The following is a 20685-nucleotide window of genomic DNA, read 5'->3' on the forward strand; positions in this document are numbered from 1 at the left end:
GTTGTAAAGACCGCATTTGATAGCATCCCCAGAGCAGGATTGTGGAATGCATTGATTAAATTGCGTGTGCTGTCTGACATTAAAAGAGTAATCCAATCACTCTACACCAACAACGGGTCCGAAATTAAGCATGGGTTGGATGGCCAAACCAGCCCAGAGTAAAACTTGATGTTGGAGTCAAACAGGGCTGTGTCCTTGCACCTGGTCTATTTTGCCTTTTTATTAACGGGGTAATTGATTTATTGGTGGCTGAGGACACTGATGTCCCATCGTTGGTATATGAACGTATCCCAATCCTCCTATTTGCTGACAGTGCAGTTCTGCTTTCACTGACCCCGCAGGGCCTACGGAGGCTAACTGGCCATTTTTAAATTTTTGCGAGTAAAGCAGTCTCTCAGTAAATGTTCAAAAATCAGTCAATGGTGTTCAGCAGAAATAGGGTTAAGAAAACACCACGGCTCAATCAGCTTAAGAGGTGAGGCTATTGAGCAGGTTATGAGCTATGACTATTTGGGGGTCCGACTGGTGGCCAGTTGTGCATGGAAAGACCAGGTGAATCGGGCAGGATTAAAGTTCACTAGGCACTGTGGGGCTGTATCCAGACTCATTCAGGCCCATGGGGTGGGCCGGTGAGTGTCATCTTGCAGCGTTACAAGAGCCAGGTCAGACAGGCTGCCTGCTACGGAGTTGAACTGTGGGGGTATCTGTAATCCAGGTACACTCCAGGTTGTGGAACAGAAATTGCTTAAAACGGCCCTGGGCCTGCCTGTAAACACTCCCAATGCTCCATTTTTTGGGAGTTGGGCATGCAGCGCATTGGCTTCATATGACAAATGGCAACTTGGGTCATTATAGAAGATCTGTTAGGGATGTCTTATCCCATTCCGGAGGACCTAACTTACCCAGTCTATTGGCTATTAGAAATGAGTTGCCATGGGTATGGCGAGATATTGGCTTCAGCCTGAAGTTATTCCAGGGAACTTTAAAACGCAATGATAAAAGGCTTACAAAAGTACGCGGGGGAGAGAAATCGGAGAAAAACCTGTAAGTTCAGCTAGCCTGGTCCCTTCTTGTCAAGGAAAGAATATCCTGGATTTTAATGTTTTCTAGATAGAAAGCAGTTGAAATCAATGAAGGCTCTTTATATGACGCTGCGCATCGGCATTCATCCCGTAGCAAGTTTAAAGCACAACTGGAACTCGAGCAATCCAGCAGCCTGCCCTTTCTGCCCAAATGAAATTGAAAGCATAGTGCAGTTTACCTTGTTTTATCCAGAGTATTCTTATACTGGGAACTCATATTTGATACGACTTTTTAAACAGTTTATATCAGAACGGTCAGTGAGTTGATCCACCTTTGTTTGGTGGGAGACTGTGAAATAGCAACCCCCACTGTATGGGGAACAACTTAGTCCAGGCTTGGAGAAAGATTCAAACATTTTAACCCAGTGATAAAATCTGCAAGTCCCAGACATTTAGCCCTCTGTTTTTATATTCTTACCTGTTTGAAGTGTTACAGCACAATGTAGATGTTGTATTTTTACCAATCTTAACTAATGACATTTAATATTCATTGCGATTTTATAATGTTGGACATTTTTGTATGTGACTTTTATGATCTGTGTTGGATTGAAATAAAGTTGTAACAAAAGAAAGATAAGCCTTACTTCTCCGCCACTCTCCCAATGTTCCTGAGTTAGTACAGACTGATACTAAGAGTTGCGGATCTACAAACCTCTGGGATAGCTTACCCCCAAGTGGATTTTAGTAAAACTCCCCTAGCAGACCAGTCACTGCTAACCTCCACACCTGGGCCCACACACAATCTGCCCCTTAGACTGCAAAAAGCAGCACCTTTCCCAGGGATAGAACATTCCCTAAATTGCTTTCCTGACCTAAGAAGGCCGAAAACAATATGGCCAAAGGACAAACGAAAACCCAGTAGCACGGCCATCTTGGAGTACAAGCCATCTTTGATTGCCATTTGCAGTAAATGCGAACTTGCATGGTTAAAACATAACAAAATGGTAGAACAATTACGAATGCCACCACATCTTAGGCACATTGTAAAAGTAACCAAAAAGCCATTACAGGAATAATCCTAACTTCACTTTAAGATGTGTGCAATTGTAACGATACAATAGATTCACACTGATACCCCTAATCTCTCAGTACTGATAGTATTATGGACTGATGAGAAACTTCTCCATATAACTGAGCAATAGGGCAAGGGAAGTAAAGCTTATAAGACTTTACTTCCCTCCAAAAAGTCAGGACAGCAGTGTAAACAAAGCAAAAATACAAGTCTGAGAGTAAAGCAGCACAGGAACATCTTTCATAACACTACTCTGCTGAGAGGCTGAGGTATAAGGAGTGGAAGGATAATGTCCTAGATGTACTCCTTTCAGCTGGGAAGCTGGTGACCAATTCATAATAATAATTTAGCATTTATATAGCGCTACAAACCCTCGGGTATCGGAGCGCTGCTTACTATTACCCACGGTGTGTGGTGCTCATTTATCGACCTCGGAAGGATAAAAGGCTGAGTTTGGCACTGCCAGGATTCAAACCTACGTCCGCATGCTCTGCTCAAATGTCAAAGCGAGCGCTCTCCTCGCTGTGCTATCGGACCGGCTATAATTCATGTATACCTGCAGTTGTTGTGAACTTTTGTCTTGGTGATGAAAGAAGTGTGGACCTTTTCATCTGTCTGTCTTCCTCTGCTGTGGATATTCTGCTTTCAGTGTCCTGAATGGGCCTGGAAATTGGTACTGTGAAGGCTTACCTAGCTTCCATTTCAGTCGTTGAAAGGATCCTTGAAAAAATGGTTCTCTAGCAATGGGATCTGGCATGGATACACATGCTCATGAATATTCCCTGTTGTCAGGCAGGGAATCCTCGGTAAAAGAAAAAACTGTTTCACTTACAAACTGTATTTCTCCTCTAAACCAATCACTGAGCTTTGGGTCATTCTGCCCCCAGCCAAGGACTGCCTTCTTCTTAAGCCCCGCCTCTGGCAGCCATCTTCAGATTTTTACTGCACGTTCAAGTGTTGGGATTCCTCGTGCTTTGCTCTGTGAGTTGATCTACATTTTGAATGCTTTTTCAGTAAAGTTAGATTTCTTTTCTAATTTTTCTACATCGGCCAACAAGCGGGGACCTGTTTGTCAGTGAATTTCGACGCCCCTCAAGGGCAAGAATTGTTAAAGATTCCAGAAGGCCATCGGGCCTACTCCGCAGTCCGGACCATGCTGGAGGAGGAGGGGGGGAAGCTCCCCTGTCGAGCTCTGCTCCAGATGCAGACTGCGGAATGTGTTTGTGGAGGACAAACGCCTCCAGTACCTCTGTCTCCATCCGGATCACAGAGAAACGTATTGCGAAATCTGCCTCGGGTCTCCAAACGAACCGCGAAGGACCGTCACAGTTGGCTGCCGGCAGGGTTCAACGCCCAGGCATCTGCGCCGTGCGTGAAACGGGGCGGGCATGCCTCACCCAGGACCTGCCGGTCTGACGAGCGGGCTTCTAAGTCCTTTGAGGGTGCTCCATCCGTGGGAACCCAAGACCAGGCCAAGCACCGCAAGTCAGTTTCCGTCAGGGCGCCGCGCAAGTGGGTCCCGCGACGGACAGGGGGTGCTGATATTCACCATCTGCCTCCATCGCTCCAGCTCCTCCTCGAAGAGGAAATCGGCTAACCCGGCGAAGCTGCGGGAGAAGCCAGGGAAGACGAAGGCGCAGGAAAAGACGGACCTACCCCAGAGAAGGCCTAGGTGAAGTCGTTGACGATCGATTTGGTGGCGGCTGCCCTCTCGAAGGCCAAGGAGGCTGACCCAGGCAAGGTAGCCCCGGCAGTGCCTAGAGTATCCCTGTCTTGGCATTGGGAGGCATTGGCCAAGCCGGTGGAGAGGACACCAGAGAAGAGGATGCCATCCCGGAGCCCGAACCAGACTCCCCAGGATGCAAAAAAGGGGGTGGAGGGCAGATGAGGTCTCAACCGTACTCCAGGGAACAAAGATTTCTTCCTTGAACGAGGAGGACTAAGCGTCTGTTCACACAATCTAGGAGGACGTGGTTGACTTGAATCAGACGGTGAAAACCCCAATGGGGACGACGGAGGTGATGGTGGACTTGCCGTCGGCGCTGGGCCCAGTCAGCCTACCACCCAACCCATCCGAGGGATGTATCACTGGACATCCTTTTGACCCTGCACACCCTGGTGTCGGAGATTCAGAAACGGATGCCGCCGGCACTTCTGGCACCAGATCAACCACTGGCCAAAAAGAGGAAGCAGCATCCTATGCCGCTGCATCAACCTCCGAATGTGTCCTCCCCCTACAACTTCCCCTCTGCTCTCTAAGGACACAGGGACAGACACGACGACAGATACGGACGATGATATGACCATGGCAGCCGGTTTACTGCAGCCAAGGGTCTCACCCCGAGACGAGGTCTGTTCGTTCCATGCCATGGTCGTCAGAGCATCAGAACTCTTTGAACTGACACCAGAAGACACAAGTAAGGAAGGTTTCCTATATCAATGACGCAAGGCCAAGAGGAAGACTGTTATGCAAGATTGTAAGCAGTACCCTTTGGGTGCACTACAATAACCTTAACCTCCTGGCAATAGGGACCCAACCTTTGGTAGAAATCTGAACTACACAGGTTGGTAGTGTGGCTGAGCAGCCAGGCTTATCTCAAGAGGGGTCAATGTGAGCAGTAATGTGTTGACACAGAGTTTCACAGTAGCAGTTATCCAAATAAACACACTCGAGGTTTCTTGATAAAACAATTTATTTCACAGTCAGTTGTTTACGCCTTTTTCAGAAGGGAGCAATACATATATAACAATTATAATACACTTCAAAACACACTGTTTTTCTAAATCAGATGATACCCATTGGGAATGGCACACAATCTTCCTACACCCTCAGGTGACATAAATAGCTACGACACTGTGGACATTGATTAATCACTGGTACATTTGGAGCAATACAGAGTTTGGTGCAAAAGATAGAATAGAGGAATAAAACAAAGGTTAACAAAATTCACAAACGGGTAAGTGCTTTTAAAAACCTACCAATGTCAAATAGGTTTAACCCTTTCCTGGGGGTGAGGGGAGATAATGCAGAGTCAAAGGTAAGAAGAGTCTCTAAGGGAGCAAGGACAGCCAATGTTAATTGCACAATGTCAAGGGGAGCTGAAGATCTTCATTGCAGGTAGGTAAAAAGTCTTGCACAATGTTAGAAATGTTTGTGGCAAATAGAACACTTGAAGGGCCACAAGCTGGGAGGCTTTTGAGGGGCAAAGCTATAGCAACACCGCAAGGTAACCAAGACAGGTCTCAACTGAGAGCAAGTAAGGCTACACAACAAGAGGTAAGTTCTCTTCGAATTTAGAGTACCTCTAGTTAGAAGAAATGGTTCCAGCTGGCTTCTGTTCCTGTGCAGCTCTGCAGATCCTGTTGTTCCGGAGCCTCGGTCGTGGGGACAAGAGGGAGTATGTCTGGGGACTCCTGCTCTGTAATGGGAAGGTCAGCGGCAGCAATCCGCAAACTTCAATTCAGCAGTCCTTCAGTGTTTCAGCTCCTCGCATTGGACAGCTAATAGCAATACCGTGGTTCTCGGATTTCACTCTGGATTTTCCTCGCATCTGTGGTCCAGCACTCTGTTGAGGTGGCGCCTTGGTCCGTCCTGCATCAGGGAATTCGGGAGGATCTTACTAGCACACGGGTCCGACTTAAAAGCAACGCACACAATCTGGGGTTCCTCTCCCTGGCACTTCTGTTCCAGCAGTAGCGGAAGTACAGCCAGATCCGAGAGGATGTCCAGACGGGCTTACTTTGGAGTAGATTCGTCCCACCAACCGAATTCGGAGCTTCAGCGCAGCAGCAGGACTTCACCGGGCAAACCAACGGTCAAGAGTTGCAGCAGGTGTCTCTTCCAAGTTCTTCGGATTCCTTCGTCCAGTGTTCGACTCTGCCTTCCAAGCCAAAGAGCCTTGCCTTTTATGCAGGTTTCTCCCATTCATTCCAGCGTAGCTGTCAATCACACAGCACGGTGGCTGTCCTTGCCGGACAGCCAGCCGGCCAATCACCTTTGAGTGCATTCCTGTAACTAAGGGGATTAAGCACTGAGAGTTTCGGGCACCTCTCACTTCCTGCCCCTGCCATACATACTAGCTTCACTTGTGAATCCCGCCAAAGACAAAACGAACACAGGGACCAAACCTGGTTTGGCACACAGAGTATATATCAAGTAGGACCTTTCCAGCAAGAAATGGCAAAAAAAGATCGGAACCATTTTGACGAAATGAGCATGCATTGGTGCCTTACTGCAGCTGCGAACGCAGTCCGCAGTAAAAGCACACAATGGTAGTAAAAAGTAAACCACTGCCACCAGCCATTAATTGGAGAAAGGGTAACATAAAAATGTTACATGACAAACTAGACGAAAGGGATGCTAAGTAACCCCTCCAGCACCCTATGGTAAGATACAAAATGTAAGTAAAGTCAATTTCACTTCACTGCTCTTGGAAACAGTAGTTTTGTACAAGAGAAGGTTTTTAAACCTTTGGGAAATCTAAGAGACGTCCCTGTGCCACTGCACTGAAGGTGCTGTGTGTCACAATGTAAAAGATGATACCTATGGAGTTTCAGACTCCAAAGTTAAAAGAAACAAAGATTCTAAACCACAATAAAAATACATGAGGGTGTGAGAAAAAGGGCTCACTCTCAAGGTTAGAAATGAAAAGTCCTGAAGTCCATCAAAAGATCTGGGGGTCGCTAAGGTAGAAGGGGAAATGGCACATTTTTGAGAATTCTCCCCAACAAAGACCATCTTTGGGGTTCCTCTCCTGGGCAACGTTTGTGAGGAAGGCCTGGTTTTGAGGAACACGGCCCCGGCCAAGAGGGATCGGCTGGAGAAAAAGTACTGGGTGCCAGTCAGCACCAAAGTACCTACATTCACAGCCTTCCCCCGACTCAGTGAGTCTCGGTGGCAGCAAGGAAGAAGTCGCCTAACCCCTCGTCTTCATCCTTCATTCCACCGGATAGTGACTGGGAAGAAGTTGAATGTCATGGGAAGAAAAGTAATCTACTTGGCGGCGTCAACAGTCAAGGCAGCAAACGCCCTTGCTATCCTGGCCAGATACGACTGGTAGCTGTGGTATAAGATAGCCACACTCCTACCCAACGACAAGTGGGTCGAGGCACTTTCCATCCTCCAGGAGGGGGAGGTGGCATCGGAACATGCCATCACGGTGGCCCTGGACATCGCAGACACGGGGTTCCGACAGATTAGGGAAAGGTGTCTGCCTCCGTCGTCGTGGCTGGGTGAAAGCCACCAACTTTCGTCTGGAATTCCAGACAAGGGTTTTGGACATGCCGTTCAATGGGGACAACCTCTTTGGGAAGGCCGTTGACGAGTCGTTGCAGGCCATTAAGACTGATACTGAGACGGCCCATGCCTTGGACACTCTTCAACACAGCCTGTCCATTCGTGCCTCTGGTGGGAAGTCGGTCAGATTGTCGAAAGGCTTTGGCGGAGGGTCCACTTTGTACCGTCAACCCTCATGGTCCGCGACCCAGGAGGCCTACGGAGGCCGTTCCAAGACTTTCGTTGGAGGTGGCCAACATCGCTGTCGCTCCCAAGGCGGCACACAGGCACCAAATAAACTGGCCAGGACATCGGGCCCCCACCCATGCACACCAGCGGGAAGCCGGCTGGCGGCTTTGTCAGTGTAAGAAAATCTCCACCGACTGATGGGTGCTAGACGCTCTCGCCCAAGGACACACTCCAGTAAGTGTCTGCGGATACCTCCCGTGGCCCGGCAGGAGCAGCACATCCCTCAGCTCTTGCATGAAGATACAGGCTATAAGAAAAGGGGCTATAGAGCTGGTTCTAAAGCGACTCCTAGACTCCTGAGTCTACTCCAGATACTTCTTGGTAAAGAAGATGACCCGGGGCTGGAGGCCCATTCTAGACCTGCAGCGTCTCAACAAGTACCTCAAGTCCCATAAATTCAGGATGGTCACGTTGCAAAACATGCTCGACCAACTTGAGGAGGGAGACTTCTTGTTGTCCCTGGATCTGGAGGACGCGTACTTCCACGTCCCCATTCACGAAAAGCATTGGAAGTTCCTGTGCTTCGTAGTACAGGGAAGGCGCTACCAATTCAAGGCTCTCCCCTACAGACTGAAGTCGGCGCCCAGGGTGTTTACAAAGTGCCTGGCACCAGTGGCTGCCCATCTGTGTCTACAGGGGATACACGTATACCATCCGGGCCAAGACAAGGGAAGAATCTGAACACACGGAGGGGACCGTCCGGCTGCTGACAGACCTAGGGTTCTCCGTCAACTATCCAAAGTCTTGCTTATTACCATTGTAGAACATGCTGTTCCTGGCGGCCAGGTCAACGGTCTCCTGCCTGGTGGGCCCCCTCGGAGGAGAGGATAGATGCCCTGCTGGGCAAGGTGCATCGGCCGTTGGCACTGACGACCGCCACGGTGTCGACCACCAAGTCACTGCTCAGCATGATGTTGTTGTACATCTACCTAATCCGGCTCTGCAGGTTGCGGACATGACCCCCTTCAGGAATTCCTGAACGCTCGGTGGATCCAGTTGTCCGGAAGCATCGCCAACAAGATTACCCTCGGCGAGGAGTTCTGTCGAGAGATAAGGTGGTGTGTGGCGTGGTCTCCAATGTCGCTGGGAGCACAGGTTTCCAGAGCCCCCGGTTAGGAAAGTTTTTCTGAAGTCCAATTAAGGGCTTAGTAAAACCATTCAACTGAGACAGTATAAGGCTGTACCACCTGAGTTCATGGTAGCGTGGACAGAGCAACCGGGCTTATTTTAGGAGGGAGAGAGAGGGCTGTAGAATGAGTACAAATGAAACTGTAATATAAATGGTCCAAAGAAACACTATGTATGTAAAAATAAAGGATTTATTTAAATACAAGTAGGCCAAGATAAATCTAGGGATAAGTACTATAACACATTAAATGTAATCACAATTATAATAAAACAACAATATGCTTGAACATACACAGACCAAAGCATAAACCTTATTTGGCACACCTAACTGTAATTCTAGGGAAGTCAAACCTTTTCATACACATTCAGTATAGGTCACACCTATTCTTGGGGAGTAAAAACCAATGGTTACTTTCACAATTATTTTCTGTAATGCAAGGGCAATAGACCCTACCAGTTGTACAGTGACTCTCCGTAATAAATCACATAATCAGTCAGCTGGACAATATACGTTTTGTGAATAGTGGAACACTTATTCCAGGTACAGTGAAAACCTCTTACTACTTTTATGATAACACAGTTATACTAGGTGAGTAAAACCCAAGGATGTAATATACAATTACCAGCGCTTTTGAGATCCGTGAAACACAGATTGAGATAAGCATTAACTCTTGTAACTTATTTTTGGCTGGCACACAGCTAACTGAAGGTAATTAAAACCCATATTCATTTTCAATCTCCCAATGAAGTCTAGGTTAGACCTTTCCCAGCAATACAAGTTACTTATGTACGACTTATAAGGGACAGTTAAAACCAAAGTCAATGGATTTAGGTGGCACAGGGAAAGTAAACCCTAATGTTACACTATACTGAATGACTCAGTTATTCTAGGTAGGCAACAACCTAATGGACTTATTCTGGACAGGCTAGCAATAGGGTGCTGGAGGGGTTACTTGGTATCCCATTTGTCTGTCTTCTCGTGTAACATTTTTGTTACCCTTTCTACAATTAATGGCTGGTGGCAGTGGTTTACTTTTTCCTACCATTGTGTGTTTTTACTACGGGCTGCATTGACAGCTGCAGTATAGCACCCATGGGGGCCCATTATGTCAAAATGGCCCCGGTCATCTTTTTCCGCCATTTCTTTGTGGAAAGGTCCTTCTTGAGATTTACTCTGCATCAAACCAGGTTTGGTCCCATTGTTCGTTTTGTCTTTGGCGGGATTCACTGGTGAAGCCTGCCTCTGGCTCCAGCGTGTCTGGCAGGGCAGGAAGCCAGGGAGGTTCCCGAACTCTGTGCTTGGTCTCCTTGGTTACAGGAATGCACCCAAAGGTGATTGGCCGACTGGTTGTCCTTACAGGACAGCCACCCTGCTGTGAGTGACGGCTAGGCTGCAAATTACTGGGAGAGAATTGCATAAAAGGTGAGGTCTTTTGCAAGGAAGGCAGAGTCGACCACTGGACGAAGGAACCGAAGAAAGAAACTGGAATAGAAGCTTGCTGCACCTCCTGGACCGTTGGTTTGCCCGGAGAAGCCCTGCAGCAGTGCTGAAGCTCGAATTTCGACATCGACTAGAGAAGCCCGGAGAGGACAACTCACCTTGGGTTGGTGGGACCAATCAACCCCAAGACGAACTCGACTCGAACCCCTCTCTCTGCTGGCTGTATTTCCATTGTTGCTGCAGGAACAGAGTGCCAGAGGGGCAGGAACACCAGAATCAAGTGCATCGCTTTTTAGCTGGATCTGAACTCCAGGAAGATCTTCAAAACTCCCTCGTAGCAGGACTAACCAAGCCTGAGCCACCTCAACAGTGTGCTGGACCCCAGAAGCAACGAAAGTCCACAAGATGTCCAAGAACCGTGGTGGTGCTATTTGCAAGTAGCTGAAACCGCAAAGTGCTGCTGATTTTTAAGTGTGCCCATTGCTTCCGCCGACCTTCAAACCGTGGTGCAGGAGTCCCCAGACGTCCTACCCCTTGTCTCAGAAACTGCATCTTCTTGTACAGTGCCCAGATACCTACGGGTGGGATGTGCTCAACAAATAAACAAACCATGTCAGGTTTTCCCTGTTTCCTTTTTGAATGAGCAGGCGTAGGAGGTCCCAGGGGATGCCTTAATCCCAGTTTGTTTTTGATGCCTTTGTTCATAAACCCATTAGCTAAAAATTATAACTAGTAATTATAGGATGCTAGCGATGCTGGATATTCCAGGTAAAATCTTCGGTAAAGTCCTGTTAGAAGAGCTAAATAAGTGGATAACCAACTGTAAAATTCTGCCTGAATACCAATCTGGCTTTAGATGTGGGTCATCCACAACCCACAACATAGCCATTTTGGTTAATGCAGTAGAATATTCCTGGCTAAACCGAGGTCTGCCTGTATATGTTGCATACATAGATTTCTCTGCAGCATTCGATACAATAGCACGTAGCAAATTGTGGGCTAAATTAGAGCAATGGAAGATACCAAGTGGCCTTCTCTACATGATCCAACTATTGTACAAAGATACCTCGGTCAGGATACGACTAGACGCTGAAGGACTACTCTCAGAAAACATCCAGACTCTACGAGGGGTAAAACAGGGATGTACTTTAGCAGCTACCCTATTTAATCTTTACCTCGCCGATTTTCTGCAAAATGTGAATTCCATTAACATGAATGACATTAATTTAGGCAAACTGATGCTAAGATGGTTGGGATATGCTGATGACCTTATTTTACTAGACCATACACCGAAGGGACTACAGGCAAAACTTAACGAACTTGAAAAATATGCAAACATCAACAATCTTGCTGTAAATATTAGCAAGTCCAAAATTATGAAGTTCGAAACGCAGGTAGCTAAGAAGAAGAGATTTACTGGAGGGTGGAAACTAAACCAACAATGGATCGGAATAGTACATGAATATAAATATTTAGGAGTTATCATAGACGAGAAGTTAACATGGAAGGCACATTGGATAGAGACAAAAAGAAAGTGTATGACAGCAACTATGGCACTGAGTAGGTTCATAGGTAATTTAGGTACCTACTCTGTTGCTACAGTTGTAAAATTATATTCAGCTAAAATTGTCTCAAGTTTAACATATGGGGCAGAAATCTGGAGCAGCAAATTAGGGGACAATATTGACAAATTTGAAGCCAAGATGTTAAGAATTCTGCTGCGAATGCCAAATGTAGTACCATATGAATACATGATGCTAGAATGTGATCTATTAAGTATAAGAAGTAAAGTACAACTGTCCTCTGCCGTACTATATGCAAAGCTTACACGACTCAACAATGATACCTTTATAGTGCGATTGATGGAACAATATAAGGGACTCGATTGTAAAACAGATTTCAAAACAATAGATAGATGGAGATTAAACTACCTCCAAATGATCAAAAATGAGACCTATACCTGGCTGCTATATTCTGTAGACCAGATAAAAAATAAATTGAAAAAATTAACTTGGGAATTAGATAGAGAACAAAAAATAGTAAATTTGGCCACAAAATTGAATACTGGAATATATATAGAATATATACAAAAGAGGACACTGAAACCTAAATACCAGATGTCCTACCCTAATTGCTCCACCATTCGATGGTATCTGTTGTTCAAATTTAATGTATGTGATGTTTTAGAAATATTAGGAGCACGAGTGGGAATTCCTCGCGGTCAAAGACTGTGCCGTCTCTGTGGCACCGATGCGATCGAATCGGCATACCACATTATATGTGAGTGTGAAAGTGTGCAAACTATACGTACCCAATATCTGCTGAAATATGACAACTCAATGAATATGTGTAATATGCATAGTGTATGGGAGAAGCTAGTGGAAGGCAATGATGCAAATCTAATATTTTATTTAATGAAATTTTATGTGTGGATTTTAGCAATTTTAAAAGATTTATCCCAGGATATTTTATACTATTAAGTGAGTAATGAAGTTGTTATATATAAATTTTTAACAAGATACTGCCAGAGATGTTTACATACTAAAGTTAGCAACTTTGATGTGATGATTTAAGCAAAAATATGTAAAACTGTTTTGTTATATACATATTATCAAATAAATAAATAAATAAAAAGTTCAAAGCTGCCTTATTCGCAGGCCTTGCCTCACCATCATAGCTCTGGTAATCTGAAATATCTTGACTTTAACACAGGGGTCCTTTTTCATATTGCAGAAGGCCAAGCAGAACTAGTTTTACTGTTTGCTTTCTTGAGTTGCTAGACACTCCCAAAGAAGTGTTCTTCCTGAATTATGTTGAAAAGAAATAAAAATGTGTATTTGCTTTTAAACAAGAAATTCTTTTCTATTGCCCTATTGGATATCTGCCACTTTATAATTAAGTGCTGGTGTCATTATTCCCATCTCTGCTTGTTCTTACAAGCGATTTAGAAGCTTGTTGAACTTGTGTAAATGAGATCTTAGGCTTTGGTGATTTATCCAACTAGCTGTAATAAGTTCTATTTTGCAGGCCATCATTTGTAGTTCTCTCAGAGCCAACTGAGTCTCTTCTTTCAAAATGTTTTAGTTTGTACATCCGTAAAGAAATATGTCTGAGAATGTCCACTATACATTGAAACCTACTTATCTCATAATCCTGTTGATTTATGGGATCATTTTGGGATTTCCTTGGCGAGACATGGTATTTCCTATCTACAAAGATTTCAGCTTGGGTGGTGGGTAATGCATGCTACAATATATCTACAACAAACATAGAAGGGCTGTCTCATTTTCTGATGTTTGCCCCTTTTCAACTACTTTCTTTTTCTTTCCAGGACGCTGCACATTCTTCACTTGCCAGAGGTGATAAACAGTGTCGGCGGCATGTTTGAAGATGTTCTCAAAAGGCTCGAGGTGGACAAGATACCTGATCCCGGTAAAAAGAGCAGTTATCATGTTGTGCTTTTAACTCTCATTTCAATGGATTGCATTCTTCTGCAGATTTCTCATCTTAATTTCCAATCCAGTGTCAGTTACTCAGAACATTTTGACACGGAGCGTTGTGTGGCTTGGTGTCGTCCCTCGACCTCTGCATGCCTCGACCATGCCACTCCTAGTCTTGGGGCGTGAAGTTGCAGTACATATGTTGCATCACTACGCCCCATACCACAGTTCATTTTTTGCACACGCTGTTCATAAGACGTTCATTCTTTTTGTGACTGAAAATAATTATATTTGACTGTGACATGTTGGGCCCTCAGCCATCGGGTTTTAAGTGCTGCAAGGTTTGCAGTTCTAAAATGTCCATCATGGACACACACATTTGTTTGTGGTGTGTCGGAGTGGAACATGACCAAGCATTGCGGATCCTGCCAGCATATGAATCTGAAGGCACTTGGTGAATGCTCAACAAGGTTGGCGCTCAGGAGGCTCTCTTAGAAGTCTCTGGCCTGATAGGTCACCAAGACCCCAAGTCCCGACACTGAAGGCCCTATGCCCGAGAAGGAAAGGCATAAAAAAAAGCAAAAATAGATCTCATTTGCGTATTCGTCCTGCCGCAAGAGAAAGTTAAAGTATAGGTGCAGACACAACTTTGATTCGTCAGAGGAATGGGTTGAATAATATCTGAGTAAAGGGCCCCAGAGAGAGGAGTGGGAGGTGTTTAAAACTCATATGCTCCTGTTTGTGAACTCTGTGGCTGGTTTGGCTTTGGCCTCGACGGGGCAGACAGCACAGGCTCCGACTCTGCCCAGAGGTTCTGGCACCAAGGTGGCCATGTCGGATCTTGCGTGCTCGACCTTGACCTCAACGCTTTCAAAGCTGACCCATGAGGCGTCGATGTAGAGAGCCCCCTTTGGGGCAGCTCCGTCCATGATGGCGTTGGGAAATATTTTCTTTTTGCAACTTTACCTCCATAGTTTCCAATGGAACCAAATTCTTTTTGCTCTGTTTGATCCTGTCCTGACTTTTTGGAGAGAAGTGAAGCCTTCAGCTGCATTTATCTTGCCTTTTGCTCACTTGTTATGGGGAAACTGTTTCCCTCTTGAATTCTTGTATTTTTATATTGCACATAGCATCTTACAATGCAGCGCAATGGGGATACTGTTTCACCTTCCCTTTTACACAAAGGATTTTGGGCTACTTTTAAATAAGATGAGCTGGTGGCAGCAGTTTTTACAGTTTGTACATTCAATTGACCCCCAAACTGTTTGCTTTTGTTTTTCACCAGCTTTTTGCTCCTATATTATGGGGAAACTGGCAAGTCCTTCAGGCTGTCGTACTGGGAAACTGTTTCCCTTAGTCTTTTGATTGTGTTGCCTTTTTTGGGTAACTTTGAACATTGCACAATGCAGTGCAGTGGAGTTTCTTTGTCTGACCCTAGATCACACACAAGAGGATGTTTTAGTTACCTAAAATGTGCTTAAGGACAAACTGTGGCAGCAGTTAATTTTTCATACTTTTTGTTGTATTTTCCTTTAGCCCTACTATGTTTACCTTGTTTGGCTTCTAACAGTGGCTAGCGTCCCAACATGACTGTGCCACAAGTTTTTTTGTTTGTTCTTTGGCCATCTTCTCGCTTGGCGTTGATCCTGCCCTGCCACGTCAAAAATGTCCTTTTATGGTAATGCACTTGCCCTTGAAAGGCTGGCTTTTCGTGGGCTAGTGCATACCACCATGTGTGTGCGTCCCAGGACGTGAACTAGGACTGTCTGGTCCCAATCCACATACTGGTGCCTGAGTCTAGTGTGCATTCTAGAGTGAAACACACTGGTCGCTGATTGAACCACTGCTGGTGTGCATGTGTGGGGCAGATATTGTCATTGGAGGGCTGAGTCTGATCACTCACCTGACTTTGGGATATGAAAGTGTCCTGCGGCCATTACAGCAGATCTGTAGAGGAGCCAAGTATCATGTTGTAGCTGTGAAGACCACGGAAGACCTGTGAACGATCCTTGAGAAGGCCTGGTGACCACCCTTTGCTACAGTCTCGTTGGAGCCTTGTCTGGCTGCTGATCTCTGAAGGCCCTCGTCGGTTCTTAAACATTCTCGACCGGTAGGAACAGCTGGTCCTGTCTTCTGTTACTCAAGCATGTTGGTGCCCTCGGACATATCCCTGGACCACCCAGTGGACTGCGAAGCTCCAGACTGGGCTACTGCGATGGAAATAGCGTTGTACCGAGTTTCGGCCTCGAGCTGCAGGGGTACTAAAAAGGTGCCAGTTTTTGCTGAGTATTTTCTGGACCTGGTGACTATCTTGGTTAAACCTGGTCACATATCTGACGGTATCTTCATGAGCTTTCGTTCTGGCTTTGGGGGTCAGTAGGGTCTTGCAAGCCCTATTAGTTGCCATGTGTTAGGCAAGATTGTATGCAGTACCATTAGGGTGCACTATAACAACCCTGAGCGCCTGGCAGTACTAACCCAATCTTTGGTGTAAGTCTGTACTACACAGGTTGGTAGTGTGGACTTATACCACAGGTTGGGTTACTACTGCCAGGAGGTCAGGGTTGTTGTAGTGCACCGTAAGGGTTCTGCATACAATCCTGCCTAACACTGGTGACAGCGGGGGGATGAAAGGGAGAGAACTGTATAAAAGGCGAGTCTTTCGGATTGGAAGGCAGAGTCGACCACTGGATGAAGTAACCGAAGAAGAACTTGACGACGGCTGCTGCAACTCCTGGACCGTTGGTTTGCCTGGTGAAGCCCTGCTGCAGTGCCGAAACGCCAAGTTCGCATCGACAGAGAAGCCCCTGCAAGGATGACTTCTCCTCTTGAGTTGGTGGGACCAATCGACTCCAAAGTAAGCCACCTGGACATCCATCTCCGAGCTGGTTGAATTTCCACAGAGTTGCTGCTCGAAACCGTAGAGCCAGGGAGAGAGCATCAGTTTGTGTGCATTGCTGTTAAGTTGGCCAAGAGCTCCCGGAAGATCCTCTGGACTCCCAGGAAGCAGGACTACCCGAGCCTGAGCCCCTTCAACAGAGCACGGGACCCCAGAAGCAAGGAAAGTCCATCTCGACAGCCAGGAACCGCGGTCACAAGGAGCTGAAACACCAAAGTGCCACTTGTTTGAAGATTGCCGGTTGCCAGCGGTGACCGTCCCATTGCAGTGTAAGAGTCCCCAGAAGTCCTCCCTCTTGTCCGCACGACTGAGGCCCAGGAACATTGAGATCTGCAGAGCAACACAGGTACAGAAATCATCAGCTGCACTTTTACTTCAATCCAAAGGTACTGTAAAGTCTGAGAGAACTCTCTGCAACTTCTACTACTCACAAGCCTAAACAGCTTGTGGCCCTACATTGATTATTCTTTTCTTCAAAGACTTTTAAAACATTGTGCAAAGACCATTCTTACTTACCTACCGGAAGTTATTCAGTTCATAAGACTTTTGCCCATTGACTTTGGTTTAACCTGTTATACTGGATAACTGATAGTGTTCTAATAACCTTTTCCTTTGACCAAGTTCTAAGTATTCTAAATGCAACCGTAAGATATTAATGTCTCCAGCACCCTAATTATTGAAGTCACCTGAGGGTGTAGGTTGTGACTGTGAGCCATGCCAAACGGGTATTTACTGATTTAGAAACTAAGAGTGTGTAGTTCTGGAGTGTATTTGTGTGTTACTTTTATATTGCTTCCTTCTGAAGAAGGCTTATTCTAACTGACTGATGAATTAGTAATTGTTTATTCAAGAAACCTTGTGTGTAAGAGTTTATTTGAATACAAGTCACTAAATCTGTGCAACTCCCCTACAGCTCACATTGAACCCTCTTGAGATAAGCCTGGCTGCTCAACACGCTACCAACCTGTGTAGTACAGACTTATACCAAAGTTTGCGTTCCTATTGCCAGGAGGTCAGGGTTGTTGTAGTGCACCCAAAGGGTACTGCATACAATCTTGCCTAACACTGGGCCAAGATGTCATCTTCAGTTGAAAGCTTTCCCCATTGCTCCTTCGTGGAGGACTGGGTTGGGAAGAGTACCTGCACCAACCGATCCAGAGAACTACTAGAGCAGTGGCTCTTTTTTCTGGAGGAAGAATAAAAGTGGTGATGAGGACTCTCAGCGAGCGTGACCTCTTACCGCGTTTCTTCTTAACACGTGGGGCCGTTAGGTCTTCAGAATGATGAACAGCGCTGTTGGACCTCAAACGAGACCACAGAACCTTCTTGTGGAAGAAGGTGAACAACTAGGCCTTGCATCCCCAAAGGGGAGGGGGTGAATTATCCTTGCAGGGGGCTCTCTGGAGTTGCAGCAGTCGTCCTCTTCCAGCTCGTCTTCGGCTCCTGCCTACCCCAGAACCTCTGGAGCCAGAGGCGGGTTACCCCAGAACCTCTGGAGCCAGAGGCGGGTTACCCCAGACCCTCTGGAGCCAGAGGCGGGTTTCACTCCTGAAGCCCACGAACAGTTTGCGATCGGGGTAAATAATGGTAGTTAATTGCAAAACCACTTCCAGCCATTCTGAGAGGAAAGGGTAACATGTGAATGCTGGTTTATAGTGACTATGTCGAATGTCATTTTGTCGAACGAAAAATGCCGGGAAAAAAAGTTGAATGTTTTATTTATTTTTTAATGGGGGGGTTCCCCCTCTAACCCCCCCGTTTTTTTACTAGCTAAACCCAAAAAATAAAATGCATTAAACATTTTTTTTCCGGCAACATCTTTTTCGACGGAATAGCATTCGAATTTTTGTTTCCAACAATATGTCCGGATACCGTGAATGCTACATGAGTAACTAGACATAGGGGATACTAAGTAACCCCTCCAGCACTTCTATTGTAAGATAGGGTGTGCTGGGTCTAGAATTTTACAGGACTAAGTGAAGTCAATTTCACTCAACTGCTCTGGGAAACAGTTGATCACAGAGAAGCTATTTAAACGTAGGGAAATCTGACAGTCACTGCACTGAAGGTGCTGTGTGACACAATTGTAAAAGATGTTGCCTATGGAGTTTGTTAGACTCCATAACCAAAAGGAGACAGTGTATAAAATCACATTAAAATATAGAGTGGGAAAAAGGGTCTCGCTCTCTCCAGGTAAAAAAAGATCAAGTCCTCAAAATCCAGCAAAGTTGCTGGGGGTCTCTAAGGTACAGGGAATTAGCACATTTGAGAATTCTCCCTAACAACCACTGCCACCAGCCATACATCGAAGAAGGGGTGACCTAAAACGTTAAATGAGAAGCTAGACAAAGGGGGATGTACTAGGTAACCCCTCCAGCACCCTATTGTAAGTTAGTGTGTGTGCTGGGTCTAGAAAGTTACAAATGTGAGTAAAGTCAATTTCACTTTACTCCTAGGGGAAACAGTAGTTGTTACGTAGAGTTCTCACCCAAGTGCTAAGTTCCCTCTACCTTAGAGCCCTCCAGCTCTTTTGCTATATTTTGGGACTTTGAACTTTTTATTTTCAATGTGTTTTACTTTTGTGCTCTTTGTATATGGAGTTTTAAACAACTCCATAGGCATCATCTTTTTCTTGTCACACAGCACCTTCAGTGCAGTGGCACAGGGGTGTCTTTTGGACTCCCCAAGGTTTAAATACCTTGACTACCGTCTCCCAGAGCATGTAAAGTTAAATTGACTTTGCTCGTCTTTTTTTAAATTCATAGACCCAGCACACATCATCTTCCTATAGAGTGCTGGAGGGGTTGCCTAGCATCCCCTGTGTCTAAACACTCATATAACAGTCAAATGTTACCCTTTCCTCTTGAAATGGCTGCTGGCAGTGGTTTTACAACAAACTACCATGATTTTTCCCGACCGCGAACACCAGTAGCAAAAAATCGTGTCGGTCATGTTGTTCAATATGGCGCCCAAGACCCCTCTGTAAAAACAGACTCTGGTCATCTTTTTTCACCGTTTCTTTGTGGAAAGGTCCTTCTGGTGTTTAACTCTGCACGCCAAACCAGGTTTGGTCCCTTTGTTCGTGAGCCTTGGGCGGGCTTCAGGACTGAAGTCTGCCCATGGCGTCTAGTGTCTGGGGTGGGCAGGAAGTGAGGGAGGTGCCCAAAAACTCTGTGCTTGGTCTCGGAGACCCAAATGCACTCTGGCGTGATTGGCTGGCTGACGGTCCGGCAAGGACAGCCCCCCTGCTGCTACCCTGCTGTGTGAGTGGCAGCTAGGCTGGAATGAATAGGAGAAAACTGTTTAAAAGGCGAGTCTCCAGGACTGGAAGGCAGAGTCGACCACTGGAACAAAAGAACCGAAGACCAACTGGAAGAGGACGGCTACTGCAACCATTGGACCGTTGGTTTGCCCGGTGAAGCCCTGCTGCACCTACAAATAGCCAGATCTCCATTTGACAGAGAAGCTCCTTCAAGGGCTTCTTCCTTTGAGTTGGTGGGACCAATCAGCTCAGAAGACTCAATGCTGGTTAAGGTTTAGTCAGGGAGAGGGAAACAAGTTTGTGTCTTGAAGCAACTGCTACTGAACCAAAGTGACTCAATTTGGTTGGCTCAGACGACGATCCAGAGCAGTGCAGGAGTCTGACATCCTCCCTCTTGTCCCCACGACTGAGGCTCAGGAACAGCGAGATCTGCAGGAACTGCCAGGAACCAACGTCTTCAGCTACCTGTTTGCTTCACTTTAAGGTACTGTGCCATCCGGTTGAGAGAACCTAACTCTCGCTGTGAAATTATGTGAACCTTTCCCAACTTTCAGGCCTAATCAGCTTGTGACCCAACATATCATTTGTTCTTGTCTAAACTACTTCTAGAAACTTTTACAGACTTCTCCATGTGTACCAGAACTGTGTTGTCCTAGACAGGAACACTAGACTATTGACTTTGGCCTGGCCTATTGAATTGAACTGACCCTCCTGGTACATTGAACCTTTGCATTATCTAACAGAAGTGTTTTCTAATCCATTGTACAAACCTCTGCCTTTTTATTCCTATTTTAAAGTACTGAAGTGCCATTTGGCTCCTTTTTCAGGGGAGCTCAAACTGTCCCTACAACTAAGTTTTGTACTTTAGTATATTGGTGTTTAATATTGAGTTGATTT

At 45.9% G+C, this 20685-nt stretch overlaps 1 protein-coding gene across 1 annotated transcript in view; it reads left to right on the forward strand.

The window, feature by feature from the left end:
• LOC138467361 (exportin-5-like) overlaps positions 1 to 20685 on the forward strand; it is a 419600-nt gene that overhangs the window by 295760 nt on the left and 103155 nt on the right. The window contains exon 21 of the mRNA XM_069607325.1: positions 13519 to 13619. Within this exon, the coding sequence (XP_069463426.1) occupies positions 13519 to 13619 (101 nt within the window). The remainder of the gene's footprint in view (positions 1 to 13518; positions 13620 to 20685) is intronic.

Source organism: Ambystoma mexicanum, chromosome 4q (assembly GCF_040938575.1).
Source record: "Ambystoma mexicanum isolate Mex_15411 chromosome 4q, UKY_AmexF1_1, whole genome shotgun sequence".
Lineage (NCBI taxonomy): Eukaryota > Metazoa > Chordata > Amphibia > Caudata > Ambystomatidae > Ambystoma > Ambystoma mexicanum.